At 48.7% G+C, this 14,814-nt stretch overlaps 2 protein-coding genes across 6 annotated transcripts in view; both read left to right on the top strand.

The window, feature by feature from the left end:
- The window catches only part of CDK16 (cyclin dependent kinase 16), a 15,649-nt gene extending 9,637 nt beyond the window's left edge, over positions 1–6,012 (top strand). For 4 of the 5 annotated variants that reach the window (XM_032756791.2, XM_032756792.2, XM_032756794.2 and 1 more), the window contains 15 exons: positions 578–785; positions 1,409–1,542; positions 1,642–1,767; positions 1,858–1,914; positions 2,012–2,126; positions 2,796–2,890; positions 2,989–3,051; positions 3,303–3,426; positions 3,605–3,725; positions 3,834–3,931; positions 4,016–4,121; positions 4,202–4,244; positions 4,398–4,488; positions 5,588–5,665; positions 5,752–6,012. In XM_032756791.2, the coding sequence (XP_032612682.1) occupies positions 578–785; positions 1,409–1,542; positions 1,642–1,767; positions 1,858–1,914; positions 2,012–2,126; positions 2,796–2,890; positions 2,989–3,051; positions 3,303–3,426; positions 3,605–3,725; positions 3,834–3,931; positions 4,016–4,121; positions 4,202–4,244; positions 4,398–4,488; positions 5,588–5,665; positions 5,752–5,789 (1,497 nt within the window). In that variant the 3' untranslated portion in view covers positions 5,790–6,012. Of the gene's footprint in view, positions 1–75; positions 338–577; positions 786–1,408; positions 1,543–1,641; positions 1,768–1,857; positions 1,915–2,011; positions 2,127–2,795; positions 2,891–2,988; positions 3,052–3,302; positions 3,427–3,604; positions 3,726–3,833; positions 3,932–4,015; positions 4,122–4,201; positions 4,245–4,397; positions 4,489–5,587; positions 5,666–5,751 lie in introns of those variants that run through there. The other variant, XM_058441300.1, reaches the window with a different exon arrangement.
- A 3,957-nt stretch (positions 6,013–9,969) lies between these two features.
- USP11 (ubiquitin specific peptidase 11) overlaps positions 9,970–14,814 on the top strand; it is a 10,165-nt gene continuing 5,320 nt past the window's right edge. The window contains exon 1 of the mRNA XM_032756789.2: positions 9,970–10,206. Coding sequence (XP_032612680.2) covers positions 10,043–10,206 — 164 coding nt within the window. The 5' untranslated portion in view covers positions 9,970–10,042. The remainder of the gene's footprint in view (positions 10,207–14,814) is intronic.

A 14,814-nucleotide genomic window follows, 5' to 3' on the forward strand; every position in this document is an offset into this window, starting at 1 on the left:
TAGATGAATGGGATGATGCAGTGGTTGTCATGACGATGAGTGTTAGAGAAGTCAGGAGAAGGGTCCCTGTGGCCACAGGGAATAGTCTGCCTTGGCCTTTGAGGGTGGTGCTAGGGGAACTATGCCACTCCATGGGTGTGCTCGAGGCCATGTCACCCATCCTTCAATTCTGGGCACACGCCCTGGCAGACCCATGGCTGGGCCCATCACTGCAGCTGCACCTGAGAAGATCTGCTATGGAGCCTTCTGCTCCTGCAGTGGGGCTTTTCCCCTAGATCCCAACAATCCATCGTTTGGGCCCTTGCCCTCAATCAGCCACCTAAATCTGAGAACTCAGGTGGGTCACGTAGGAGCAGGGTCCCAGTGGGGCTGGCTGTGTGGGTGGGCAGGTACTGACAAAGATCCCCATCCATGCTGGGTTTCCAGAACTCCTGAGTGGCTCTGGGGTCCATAGTGGTTGAGTGAGCACTGACAAGTTCATGTCAGTGCCCCCTGCTAGGCTGTGGGCTTTAGGGAACCCATGGTGATCAAGCAAATGCTAATATGGGACCCATTTCCATCCTTGTCCCTTGCTCAGATCGCCATGGATCGGATGAAGAAGATCAAACGGCAGCTGTCAATGACACTCCGAGGTGGCCGAGGCATAGACAAGACCAATGGTGCCCCTGAGCAGATAGGCCTGGATGAGAGTGGTGGTGGTGGCGGCAGTGACCCTGGAGAGGCCCCCACACGTGCTGCTCCTGGGGAACTTCGTTCTGCACGGGGCCCACTCAGCTCTGCACCAGGTGGGTCCACTGGCTACCCCCTCTCCCATATGACCCCAGGCTGCTTCCCAGGTGTTGCCTCCTGGTCACATTCCTCATTTTCCTCTCAATTTTCTGCCCTTTCTCTGCCCCCATGTGCTCTCTTCTCCCCCTTCCCTCCCATCTTCTCTCAACACCGTCTGTCTATCTGTCCATCTGTGCTCCTCTTCTTGCCTTTCTGCCCAGGCCCCGTGGGGGGGACAGAGGGTGCCTTGCCTGTCACAGCTGCCCCAAGGCTCCCTCTGCTCTTCTGCCCTCTATGATGGCCTCCTCAGGCCTCTGGTACCTGCCTGCCCTGGGCCTGCCTTCCCAGGACCCTTGGCTTCCCCTGCCACCACCTAGCTGCCAGCTCTGAGCTCAGCTTGCCCTTGGAAGGAAGGGTTCCACTAGGTGACTTTTGCCTCTCCACCCCCCAGTTCAACCTGTCCTAGATGTACCTGAGCTTCCCTGGGGTCAGGTACATCACCCTCTCCCCGAGGGACTCCAGGTTTCCTCTGGGGGCCATGTGCACACATGTGTGATGATGAAATATGTTTCGTGGGGGATGGGGTGTCCTGTGGTTCCTGACCCCACCTGGCCTGCCCTACCCCTCTCCCTGCCACCAGAGATTGTGCACGAGGACTTGAAGATGGGGTCTGATGGGGAGAGTGACCAGGCTTCAGCCACGTCCTCGGATGAGGTGCAGTCTCCAGTGAGAGTGCGTATGCGCAACCATCCCCCACGCAAGATCTCCACTGAGGTGCTTGACCCCGTCTGGATGGTGGAGGAGCTGGAAAAAGGGGTTGGACCTGGGGAGGTGGAGCTCATGATCCTGTTTCTCTCTCGCCTTACCTGCTAGGACATCAACAAGCGCCTATCGCTACCAGCTGACATCCGGCTGCCTGAGGGCTACCTGGAGAAGCTGACCCTCAATAGCCCCATCTTTGACAAGCCCCTCAGCCGCCGCCTCCGTCGTGTCAGCCTAGTAAGCACCTTCTGTTCCTGTCCTCTCCTTTTTCTCCTCTCCCAGACCCTTCTCCTGAGCCTGCTTCAACCTGCCTCATTTGTCCCACAGTCTGAGATTGGCTTTGGGAAACTGGAGACCTACATTAAGCTGGACAAGCTGGGCGAGGTGAGAGGCAGCTAGGAGGCCCATGGTGGGGATGAAGGTCAGTGGGAACTCCTGGAATCTCATAGCACCTCTCCTGTCACACTTCCTCATATTCCAGGGTACCTATGCCACCGTCTACAAAGGCAAAAGCAAGCTCACAGACAACCTTGTGGCACTCAAGGAGATCAGACTGGAACATGAAGAGGGGGCACCCTGCACCGCCATCCGGGAAGGTACACACCCCCATCCCATCTGCCCCAGGCTTCCCCAACCCACCCCTGGCGCACACACTCCATAATGAGAACAAAGACTGGTTCTAAGACCCCCTAAAACACTCTGGCTTTCATGGGAATGCCTGTCACCCACATATCCAGGTAATAATCAGGGTAACCAGGAATCTGTTCCCATTTGGATAAAAGGTAGATGAATTGCAAACCAGGGTTTGGTTCTGAGAACACCCCTGAAAGTGCTCACCAGTTTATTTACTGTAACAATTTCTAGTCGGAATATCACATGGAATGAATTTGAATTGCACTGAAATTTAGTGTGCAAATTCGATTTCACACGATGCTGCAGGCCTATGTACTGAGGATTGGAGCCAGGCCCCTTCCCAGAAACCAAAAACAGGTTGTGAAAATCTAGTGTCACATGAGCCGGGGGCTGCAATCCCAGGTTCTTGCTCCATACTCTCCTCTGAGTCTTATTTTCCACATCTGCAACATGGAGAAACAACTTCCTTCTGGCATGAGGTGGGTTAGAGCTGGTGGCTCCGAGGCATTACCCTGAACTGTCTGGCGAAAGAAAGAAAACCTGGGCTTGTCCCTTTCTAGTCCTTGTCCTCACCTCTGTCCTGAGGGTAGGACCCTGACTCTTCCCCTGTCCCACTCCCATGCTTCCTGCAGTGTCCCTGCTCAAGGACCTCAAACACGCCAACATCGTTACGCTACATGACATTATCCACACGGAGAAGTCTCTCACCCTTGTCTTTGAGTACCTGGTAAGGTTGAGTGGCAGTGGGTCCCAGGGTGAGGTGAGGAGAAAGCCAGGAGCCATGGGAAGTAACCCTCATTCCTGTACCACCTTTTCTTTCCTCAGGACAAGGACCTGAAGCAGTACCTGGATGACTGTGGGAACATCATCAACATGCACAACGTGAAAGTGGGTGTGGGGCAGGAAGCAGGGGCACAAGGGGGCCCCCACTCACCCACTCCAACCCACAAATCTCCCAGAAACGGACTTTTCCCTTTGGCTTTTTTTGCTAGGAGCCCTTGGAGGGCACTGGGACCCTGTCCTCTTCTGTGTGACAAGGCTCTGGGCCTGGTGTCTGTGTTTGGGAGGGGAGCAGTGCCTGCTGGGGGTCGGGCTAGTGAATAGTCTTTGACCTCTGCCTGCCATTCCTGGGTCCCCAGCTGTTCCTGTTCCAGCTGCTCCGTGGCCTGGCCTACTGCCACCGGCAGAAGGTGCTACACCGAGACCTCAAGCCCCAGAACCTGCTCATCAACGAGAGGGGAGAGCTCAAGCTGGCTGACTTTGGTACCACTGGCCTCCCCTTTCTTATTGGCTCCCCAGCCTCCTACTTTCCCATGACCACTTAGTCTCACTTCCCTTCAGCCTTGCCAGATTTTGCCTAGGACACCCTCAGTCTCAACTGCACTCTCCCCCAGACTTTGCCCATGACCCCCTCATTCTAGCTGTCCTTTCTGATTTCCAGGCCTGGCCCGAGCCAAGTCAATCCCAACAAAGACATACTCCAATGAGGTGGTGACACTGTGGTACCGGCCCCCTGACATCCTGCTCGGGTCCACGGACTACTCCACTCAGATTGACATGTGGTAAGGACAGGTGGAAGTGTGGCAGGGGCCACGTGGGAAAGGGGGTGGCTTGGTCACAACAGCCACCCAGCCAGCTGCCTCTCTATTCACTGTGCCCTCCCTGCCCAGGGGTGTGGGCTGCATCTTCTATGAGATGGCCACAGGCCGTCCCCTCTTTCCGGGCTCCACGGTGGAGGAACAGCTACACTTCATCTTCCGCATCTTAGGTGAGGAGGCATGGGCCCTAGGCGCTGTGGAGACACACAGGGAGGACCTGTGAAATGTTTGGGGTAACTCCTCTTCCCTACTAGGAACCCCAACTGAGGAGACGTGGCCAGGCATCCTGTCCAATGAGGAGTTCAAGACATACAACTACCCCAAGTACCGAGCCGAGGCCCTTTTGAGCCACGCACCCCGGTGAGGCTGGTGGGTGGGTGGCATTAGGGGCCAGAGTGTCCAAACTCGTTTTAAATCAGGTCTCTTTGTCCTTGTGGCAGACTTGATAGCGACGGGGCCGACCTCCTTACCAAGCTGTTGCAGGTGAGACCACCTTGGGTCAGCCTTGGGAGTATGGGATTCCAGGTGTGGGGAAACAGGGACCCCCCCTCAAACCAGGGGCAGGGTCTGAGGTGGGCAGAGAGACCTACTTGTTGAAGATATCAATACTATCCCCCTCCCCCCACCCCCACTCAGTTTGAGGGTCGAAATCGGATCTCTGCAGAGGATGCCATGAAACATCCATTCTTCTTCAGTCTGGGGGAGCGGATCCACAAACTTCCTGACAGTGAGTGGAGCTGGGGAATGGACCGGCCAGTGTGGGGACTGGGAAACAGGACTGCTGGGGCCAGCTGGCGGGTTGTGTAGGATTCTGGCTATGCCACCTCTACGTGGGGGGACATCTTGTTCACATGTGTGATGGGTTGTATTTGTTATGAAAACATTTTTTAGTTTTCAGTTCTTTTTACCTTTCATGAAAAATTTAAAACATACATAAAAATATATGCAATAGCACTTTACTTTTTTTAAAGTAGACGTTTCCTTACATGCGCTAAAAAATGCACAAATCGTAAGTATACTATACAATGAATTTTCATAAATGAAACACATCCTTGTAACTAGCACAAAAGTCAAGAAACAGAATGTTAAAAGCTCTCCACCCCGAGCTCCCTTGCATCTCCTTCAGTTATTCCCAGCCCCTTCCCAAAGGGTGACCACTGTTTTGACCTCTAACAGCAAGGATAAGTTTTTTCTGTCCTTGTACTTTATAGAAATAGAATCACATGTGACGTTCGCTTTTTATATCTGGCTTTTAAAAACTTTTTAATATGGATATTTTCAAATATATGTATTTATATATTAGTCAAAATAATATGATGAGTCCCTAAGTACTCCAGTGAGTCATCAATTCGTGGTCAATCTGGTTTTATCTATATTCTCTCTGATTATTTTGAGTCACATCCAATCCCAGACATCATAGCATTTATCCTTAAATAATTTCAGCATATACCTATAAAAGATTTTTTTAAAACAACAATATTATTATCAAACCTACAGAAAACATTTGCTCACTTTCCCTATCTCCCCACTGGATTTATTTATAAAGCAAACCCCAAACACCACCCATCACCTAGACTTAACAGGTGGTAACTGCAATACCATAATTCACTTGACAAAATTAATAATGATTTCTTTGTGTCATGTAATGGTCCATATTTCATCTTCCCTGGTTGTAGCTGGTTTGTGTATGGAATTGTTTGACAGATGAAGGTCAAGCCTCTCAGAGAAGGGGCAGCTTTTTCTAATTCTTCCAATGGGGTCATATGGGGCTGGTCCTAGATGACCTCATGGGTCATCCCCCACTTCTATGTCTCCCCCATCTGTAGCTACTTCCATATTTGCACTAAAGGAGATTCAGCTACAAAAGGAGGCCAGCCTTCGGTCTTCGTCGATGCCTGACTCAGGTAGGTATAGCCCCTTGTCTTCCTCCCTGCCCCACCCACCTACTTGCTTACCCACCAACAGCCATCTGCTCTGCTTTCCCCCACAGGCAGGCCAGCTTTCCGCGTGGTGGACACCGAGTTCTAAGCCACAGACCGAGGCCCCAGCAGGCAGCGGCTGGAGGGATGCCACACCCCTCACAGGGCAGCCCCCAACTATATCTTCCCTGCTTACTCTCTGCCTACCTGCCTGAGCCATGTTCACCTGCCCACTTGTCCCTTGCTGCCTGCCCAAACACCCCACCATTGGCCTGTCAACCCACCCATTGGCCTGTCTGCTGGGTGCTAACAAAGCTCTCATCACTCCTTCACTTGGTCTGTCTGTCTGTCTCTGTCTTGGTAGTTGCCAGTGGACAGCATGGCCATGCCAGCCTCCCACACTGAGGCCAGGCCTACCCCCCATCATACCAGTCCCCAGGACCACTACCCCACGGCCAGCCAGGGGTCCAGAGCTAGCCCAGGCTGGGGATCTCGACTCAGACAAGATGGTGACAATGCCTTGAGTCTGAGGCATCCTCTGCCTGCTTTCCTGCCTGCCCCACCTGCCTCATATTGTGTGGGCCTTTTTTTGTTTCATTTCATTCATTTTTTTTTCTTTTTTTTAATTATTTTAAATGAGATTTTCATTTTTTTAAAATGCAATATCTCTGTATACAGACTGGCTGGGCCCCACCCCCTGCGTGTGGCCCTCCCACAGTATTTTGTGCAATGAAGCCCTGCTCCCAGCCTTTCAGAGACAGGGACACAGCCCCTATTTGGAACCCTGATCATCACCAGACCCTGGGATTGGCTATGGGAAAGCATGCCACGGCCACTCGCCTTCCTACCCCCGCCCGCCATCCCCAGCTGCAGGGGGATCTGGGGACTACCAGAGACTCTGGGAAATGGACAAGGTGGGGGGCCCCACTCTTTCTCTCCTGCAGTCCCGTAGCTGGGGCCTCCTTCCTTCTCAGGGTCTCCCCAGCCCAGCCCCCTTGCTCCCATCCCACTCGGTGCTGTTGGGTAGGGACCCTGCCAGGAACTGACCAGCTCAGCGAGGAGCCATAATGTGCATATGTGCACAAGCAGGGGGGGGGGGGGGGGGGTGTGAGGGGTTGTGCCCAGGTGTTGCCCCCTATCTCCTGGGGAGGGTGAGGCAGGGCAGGGACAGTTTCCAGGGTCAGTCCCTGGATGGGTGGTTACCTCCCCTTCCTCCACCCTAAGCCCTGGGGCCCTGAAATGGGGTGGGAGGGCAGGGGTGGGAGCCCTCCTAGTGGGTTTGGGGGGTTGGGTTCCTGAATGCACCATAATCGCTGTATGAAATATTAAAAAGTCTAAAGTGAAAAGCCTGCTTGCAAATCCCTGTAGGGGTGGAGGGTGGCCGAGCTGGGGTGATTACTGGGACCTTGGAGAATTCATACCTCATCACCACTGTCTAGGAAAACACTGAGAGTGGGCCAGGGACACGTCACGACTATGAAAAAGGCATCTAAGGTATTGCACATGTAACAGTAGAACATGGAGTTGAAGCAGGTAAGGCAGGCTGAATGGTGTTGATGGGCTGAGAAGCAGAAAGGGGAGTTAGATTTGCCCAGGAATATGAGGAAGCCTGATAAGAGGGTGGAGGCAGGGGAGTGGAGGAGACGATGTTTGAAAGACACTGGAAGGCCCAATAGAACCATGGATGGGAAGATGAGGCAAAGGCCCAGTATGACCAACTGACTAGGAAACCATGAAGAGGAGGGAATATTCAGGACGGTAGAGGGTAGATTTTGGACCACTGAGTAGGTAGATAAGTCCTTTAATACATGGATCAAATTAAGCAGTGGGGCCATAGATGGACCTGGAAATTTCAATTATTAGTGTCCAGGAAGTAACAGAAACCATGGGTGTGGGTGAGAGAGTTTGCAAGAGGCCAGGGATCAATGACACAACCTGGGATTTGCCCTTAGGTATGAGGAAAATTGAAACTTATTTTCTTTGTCCTGTGAGTTCCAGCCCCAGTCCTACCATCTTGGGCAAAGCCAAGGATTGTTTTCTAAGCAGAAGAGGTGGGGTGAGCAGGGCCAGGCAAATACTGCAAGTAATGGCAACCCTAATTAAGTGGCCATTTACTAAAGCCCAGTGGTGGGAGCCCATGAACTTCTAATCACTCTACTGTGTGTGTTTGTTTTTTGAGACAGTCTCTGTCGCCCAGGCTGGAATGTGGTGGCACAATCTTGGCTCACTGCAACCTTTGCCTCTTGGGTTCAAGCAGTTCTCCTGCCTCAGCCTCCCGAGTAGCTGGGATTACAGGTGTGCACCACCACGTCCAGCTAATTTTTTGTTTTTAGTAAAGATGGGGTTTCACCATATTGACCAGGTTAGTCTCGAACTCCTGGCCTCAAGTGATCCACCTGCCTCAGCCTCCTAAAGTGCTGGGATTACAGGCGTGAGCCACCAAGCCCGGCCTCTACTGTGTCTTTCTAAGCACTTTAGTGATGTTTCAGCTTGCAGCCTCATGGTGCCATGATGACTGCCATGTCCCCAGAGATGGAAAAGCAAGCAGGGAAGACAGAACACCTTTCTTACCTGTCTGTTTTCTTTTAACGGCTGGAACTTCCACAAGCTCCTCAGCAGACTTCCTGTGCCATTTCTTGGCTAGAATCAGATGACATGGCCACTTCTGGCACCAAGGGAGGATGGGAAAAGGAGGGCCTTGCAAAGGGGGACAGGATTGCCAGGCTGGATTTAAAAGGTCTAGAATTCACCCAACTGCTCTGGGAAGTGGTAGAGTCACTGGTGTGGGCAGAGGTTGGCCTCTGGAAGGTGGGAAAAAAAAACGGTCTAGGGCTGGGAAAACCTGGCTGCCCAGATAAATGGGGAGGGGGAGTCTGCAGAGGGTCAATGGGGAGAATCAATCCAGAGAATCCGACAAGATTCAACTGGGCTTAAAGAGTAGCTGTCTGCCATGTGTCTGACTCAATTCAAATGCCACTTTCTTTGGGGACCCTTAAGTGGAAGGGCTGCTCCCTTTCCTCACCCAGAGCTTACACAACTGAGTTTGTGACCTCTCATTTATGCCAGGTCTGGGCTGGGGGCTGGAATCACAGTAATAAAGACACAATCCCTGCCCCGCAGAGGTTAACTGAAAATAGGTAAATTATGAGATTGTGAGGGGGAAGGGAGGTTCGAAATTAAAGTCATCATCAGCGGGGCTGGCAGCCCCGGCAGAGAAAAGAATAGCATAGCCTAGTGCAGTGGTTCTCAACCAGAGACATTTTTCCCCCAAAGGACCTTTGGTAATGTCTGGAGACACCTGGTTGTCCTGAGGGGTACTACTTGGTATCTAGTAGGTAGAGGCCAGGGATGCTGCTACACATCCTGTGATGCCCCCAACAAAGAAATGACAGTGCTGAGGTTGAGAGACCCTGGCCTAGTGCGAGGGTTCTCAAACTTTGGGTCTCGGGATTCCTTTATGTTCTTAAAAGTTTAAGACATTCAAAAGAGTTTTTGCTTATGTCATACAGCCTCTGGATTCAGAAGCCTCTGGACAATCACACTGTACACCCCTGAGAGAATGAGAGTGAAAAAGTATTGTGAAAATAGTTTTCATTTTGTGAAACCCCAAGAGGATTTTTGGACCAGTAGACAGGCTGGGACCACACGGTTGGAGAATGTTTGGCCTGGTGTTTAAGGTCACAGCTCTGGAACCAGATTTCTCAAGTTTAAACAGCAGCTCCACTACTAATTAGCTGAGGGACGTTTCTGGTACTCAGCGTCCCCATTGTTACCCATGGGTGACAAGGACAGTACCTGCTGCCTGAGGCTACTATTTTAGTCCAATAAAGCACTTAAACTGGGCGGACAGTTTAGTTATGATTGCTATGACTCCAACAAACATAGGGCCTGGGGCTAACTTGTCTTCAACACCTTGTCTAGTGAATAAATCTAGTTCAGGAAGAGAAACAAAAGCCCGCAGGCCTCGGTGGGTCTCTGGAGGTGGAAACCTCTTTTGCATTGGGTTTTGATGGCACAATGAAGGGCATTCTGATCAGGCTAACAAAAACGCTGCTCCCAGTGTAGGAGTCCTAGCCCACCTCGGGAACCTCAACCTCCACTTTCCATGCCACCTGTGCCCTAAGTCTATAGGGCGTTAGGACCTCACAAGGCACTTTTGTCTTTCTTGGTTCCCACTGAAGATTTTACGCCACCTAGCCCTTCGACGCTTCTGTGCGCCGGGCCATTTCCAATATGGCAGTAGCCCCGCGACTGTTTGGGGGGCTCTGCTTCCGTTTCCGGGACCAGAATCCGGAAGTGGCTGTTGAGGGGCGTCTTCCAATCTCGCACAGCTGCGTTGGCTGTAGAGGAGAACGGACGGCGATGGCGACGGTCGCAGCAAATCCAGCTGCTGCGGCGGCGGCAGCGGCGGTGGCTGAGGATAGAGAGCCACAGCACGAGGAGCTGCCAGGGCTGGACAGCCAGTGGCGCCAGATAGAAAACGGCGAGAGTGGGCGAGAACGTCCACTGCGGGCCGGCGAAAGCTGGTGAGGCTGGGCTGCGGTGGAGCCTCGGCAGAGGGGACGGTGGGGGCATTGACAACCGCTGGGGATTCGGCGGCCGAGGGCCGCGGGAAAGCTGCTGCGGGGTGCGGGGGCGGGGGAGTGGCCGGCGGGACAGCGGGCTAAAGGGGCGGGGAAGTGCCTTTGAATGAATCGCAACGTCTGTAAAAGGGGCGGGGCCTGTGTGGTGCAGTCTGACGCCGGAGAACAAAATGGGGTTTGTTGTGATGAGACCAGTTTCGGTCCTGGAGGTGGGGCCGGGCCTGCGTAGTGAAACTGCGTAGGAACCTGGGAAGAAGGTGGGTTCTGCGACATAAGGCGGGGGCGCGGCCTGCGCTGCGTAATGCAACTTTTGGGGGCGAGGAGCGGTCTCCGATTGCTCTGGGGCGGCTGGGAACGAGGCGAGCTTTGTGACGTCGGCAGAAGAGCGGGACGGAGCCGAACGGTCCGAGGGAGGGAGCGGGGACTCCGTGGGGGAGGGGGGAGGAGCCTGGAGCCTGGGAACGAGGTTAGGTTGGTGACGTGAGCCGAGGGGCGTGCTCTGAGGCCGAGGGACGACAGTGGAGGGGAGGTGGTGCCTATGAGGCAGAAAATGGCGCCTGCGAATAAGCAAAGTTTGTGACGCGCAGTGGTTTTTTATTCTGGCGGAAGCCTTCCCGAGTCGAGAGAACGTGCAGGTGATTAGCACGGGAGGAGCCTTCCATGTTTAATTGGTTTTCTATTTTGGTAGTGTTTTGTTTTTAGAATCAAGAAAAAGTCGTTTTTTTAAAAAACGAGAATTTTGATAAATCGGCTTGTTTTACTGATTTCTTGCTAAACAGTGCTTCTTGAAATTTACTGCTTCTGGGTTCATTTTATTTCTCGCCGAGTTGCATCTCGTTTTTTAATTGTGAAATACGTAAGACCTAAAAAGATTACATTTACGCAGCCCAGATTGACGGACATCCTATTAAAATAAACGGCCTACACTCTTCAAAAATGTCAGGATCATGAAAGACAAAGGCTGAAGAACTGTTCCAGATTGAAGGAATTAATGCGATTTAACGAGGCATGATAACTAAATGCAACATGTGATCCTCGATTGGATCCTGGAACAGAAAAAAAATAAATTATTTTAAAAATGAATTTTTTATCATGAGATTATTTTTGTCTCTTTTACTGTAAAAGGCAATGGAAACATCGGTGACATTTTATTAAAGTGGGTAGATACTAGTACTACTAATTTCTTAATTGTGATCATTGTGGCTATGAAAAATAATATCCTTGTTTATAGGAAATACTGAAAAATTTAGGGATAAGAACGCATAGTGTAAGCAGTTTATTCTCAAATGCCTGAAAATTTAGCATATATAAATTTATATATGGCGAGGGGAAAGGGGAAATTGGGGAGATGTTGGTCAAAGGATACAACATTTCAGTTAGACAAGAAAAATAAGTTCAGATCTATTGTACAACTATAGTTAATAAATTCATTGTATACTTGAAAATTGCTGAGAGAAGATTTTACATGTTCTACCACCCCCCAAAAAATTGATAAGTATGTGACGTAATGGATGTGTTAATTGCCTTGACTTAGTCATTCCACAATGTATACATAAGTCAAAACTTCATGCTGTACACTCTAAATATATACAATTTTTGTCCATTTTAAAATAAATAAAAATACCAAAAAAATGCATGTAAAGAAACAACGATTGAGCAAATGAGTAAAATGTTAGATATGGAGAATCTGGATGAAGGACATATGGGGATTCTCTATTATTTTTGCCATTTTTCTCAATCTATTTCAAAGTTTAAAAATTAAATAATAATTACATAAAAACGTGTGAATTCACCATCCATGTTGAGATTCAGAACACTGTCTTAAGAAATCTTTCTGTGCCCCTCCCAGATGGAAATTCCCCTCCTTGCTCCATGGGAAACTTATCCTGAATTTTGAGTTAACAGTCTCTTCCTTTTCTTTAATGTTTTACCACAACTGTATGCATCTCTAAGTGGTATGTATTGTCTAAGCTTTCACTTTATACGTATATGGAATACATATATAAAATTCTACTGGATGCATACTGTGAGCCCTTCTCTTCGCATCAGGTGATACATGGTATCCACATGGCATCATTGGTGATGTTAACCTTGATCACTTGGTTATGGTAGTGTTGGCCAGCTTTCTCAACTGTAAAGGTATCATTTTCTCTTTACATACGCAGTAATTATTTTTAAAACATGTATCATGTCCAGCCATTCCTCAAAATACTCTTAACAGCTTCCCATCTCTTGCAGCATAGATGCTAAAATCCTTACAATGAATTGCAAGCCTTTATGAAGCTGGTCTCCTGCTTGCATTCTGATGGCTTCCCATATCTCTCCTCTGATTACGCACTCCCTCCCTGTCTCCATCCAGGCCGGCCATATTGGACTCTTGCTGTTCCTCAAACACATCTAACCTTAAGGCTTTTTCGAGTGAGGTTTACTCACTACAGAGTTCTTTAATAACCACACCAGTGAAATGTGTATCTCTGTTACTGGGGAGATGAGTTGAGATTTTCCAAATCGGGAATACAAACCCAAGCCGTGTTTTTCTGCCATTACGTCACACCTTTCCAGCAAGAAAAAGCCTCATTTCATCCTGAGAATAAACAAAATAACCACAGTGTTTTATAACCCATTTGAAGATGTTCAAAAGGGCCTTGAGGCTTTGGTCCTTGCCTCTTCCTACCTTTGTAGCCTTGTGATTGTGTCACTGGTAGAAAGGACATGACACCCTGTCATCCTTGATAATACCCTTTAAAATTACCCCACCAGTACTGGGTTTTCTTTTGGGATGATGAAATATTTTGGAACTAGGGAGAGGTTATGGTTGGTTGTACAACATTGTGAATGTTCTAAATGCCACTGAATTGTTCACTTTAAGATGGTTAATGTTATGTGAATTTCACCTCATTAAAAAAATTACCACACCACCGTTGGTTCAGTATTGAAGCCGGTTTGTCTCTGCTGTCATGGATATTATCAAGAAGCATTTTTGCTAAACTCCACTTTGTTAATGCTTCTCTATTTAGTAAGAGCAAAGCGTCTCAAGGTTCTTTATTGCTGTCCATTTTCCATTTTACAGGGGTTTGCTGAAGTGGCCAGGATATGTGTGTTTATAAAGCATTTTGAAGTAATGGACTAACCCCAAATCATGTATCTTGTATCAGTATTAATATTTGCACCTTCTGTCTTTTGTCAGCTGGCAGATTTGGGTGAGGGTAGTTAGTTAATTTGGTCATCACAACTGATTTAATTTCTGGGAGAAGCTTATATTTTAAGGCAAATTCAAATCTGTAATAATATAGCCTCCTTGGAAATTTTCACTTTTTCCTTTTGTGAGATGAACCATCTTCAAACACAAATCAGACACAAGAGAAAACTAGAAGACAGAAAATAAAGAATTGTTTAGTAACTTTTTTCCATAAGCACATATTTCATATCATTTCAACAAATTTGAGGAAGCACGAAAAAACCTAAGTGACTTTAGCAAGATCAGTTGTACCTGTATATACTGGCAGCAAGAAACTAGAAAATTAAATTTTATGATACCATTTATGATAGCATCCAAAAAATTGAATACCCAGCTGTAAATATAATAATTTGGGTGTTATTAATACAGACCATGGCACCTTTGTTGTGACTGCCACCTGGCCTGACAGAGATTGTGAGACATCCTGATTTCAGAGATGTTACAATGATTTTTGTAAAGTGTCTTTGACTTGAAGCAATATGGTAATAATATTCTGTGAAAAATTATGTAAAACGTCAGTCCTCTATGAAATCTATAGAAATTCAGCCTGTAACCAGGTCTGGAAGTTTTGCTTACCACTCTACAGCGTGATTTTAATGTTATTTTTTGTTCAAAATCTGCTTTCAAAAAAGTTGAGCAGTGCCTACCTTTGCATTGGAAGGTACTGTTAACTATAGCTTTACTGAACAAATTAACTTCATAGACTGGCTATGGAGACAGGTAAAGCCACAAAGGGTGGATGGTGGTGTGTGCGGTGCAGGGTTGGGTCTGAGCATTGAGCCACCGGCACAGAGGGGTTTGTTTCCCTGGTGTGAGTGATATGGCAGGGTCTGTGGGGGTCAGTGCAGCAAAAAAACAAAACCAACAAAAAACCCACAGAAATGTTTGCCTATCTAGGTGACTTGTGACTATTCCAAGATTTGTCTGTCCCTCTATCCCCCCACCTCTCTGATCCTTTCATGAACAAGGGAAAGTTGACATTTTAAAGAATCACATTGATGAGGTTAAATCGGGAGAATCGCTTGAACCCGGGAGGCAGAGGTCGCAGTGAGCTGAGATTGTGCCACTGCACTCCAGCCTGGGAGACAGAGCAAGACTCTGTCTCAAAAAATGATAATAATGAGGTTAAATTGCTTGAAAACCAACCAATATAATGTTATGTGTATTTCATCAAATTTGGTTATTTTTTAAAAAGCATTTATTTGAGGCTGCTCAATATTTGGGATAGCCTTTTATGTGTCAGAAATGCCACAGCAGAACAGGTTGTGTGTGTGTGTGTGTGTGTGTGTGTGTGTGTGTGTGTGTGTGTGTGT

This window comes from Hylobates moloch, unplaced genomic scaffold (genome assembly GCF_009828535.3).
Source record: "Hylobates moloch isolate HMO894 unplaced genomic scaffold, HMol_V3 SCAFFOLD_7, whole genome shotgun sequence".
Lineage (NCBI taxonomy): Eukaryota > Metazoa > Chordata > Mammalia > Primates > Hylobatidae > Hylobates > Hylobates moloch.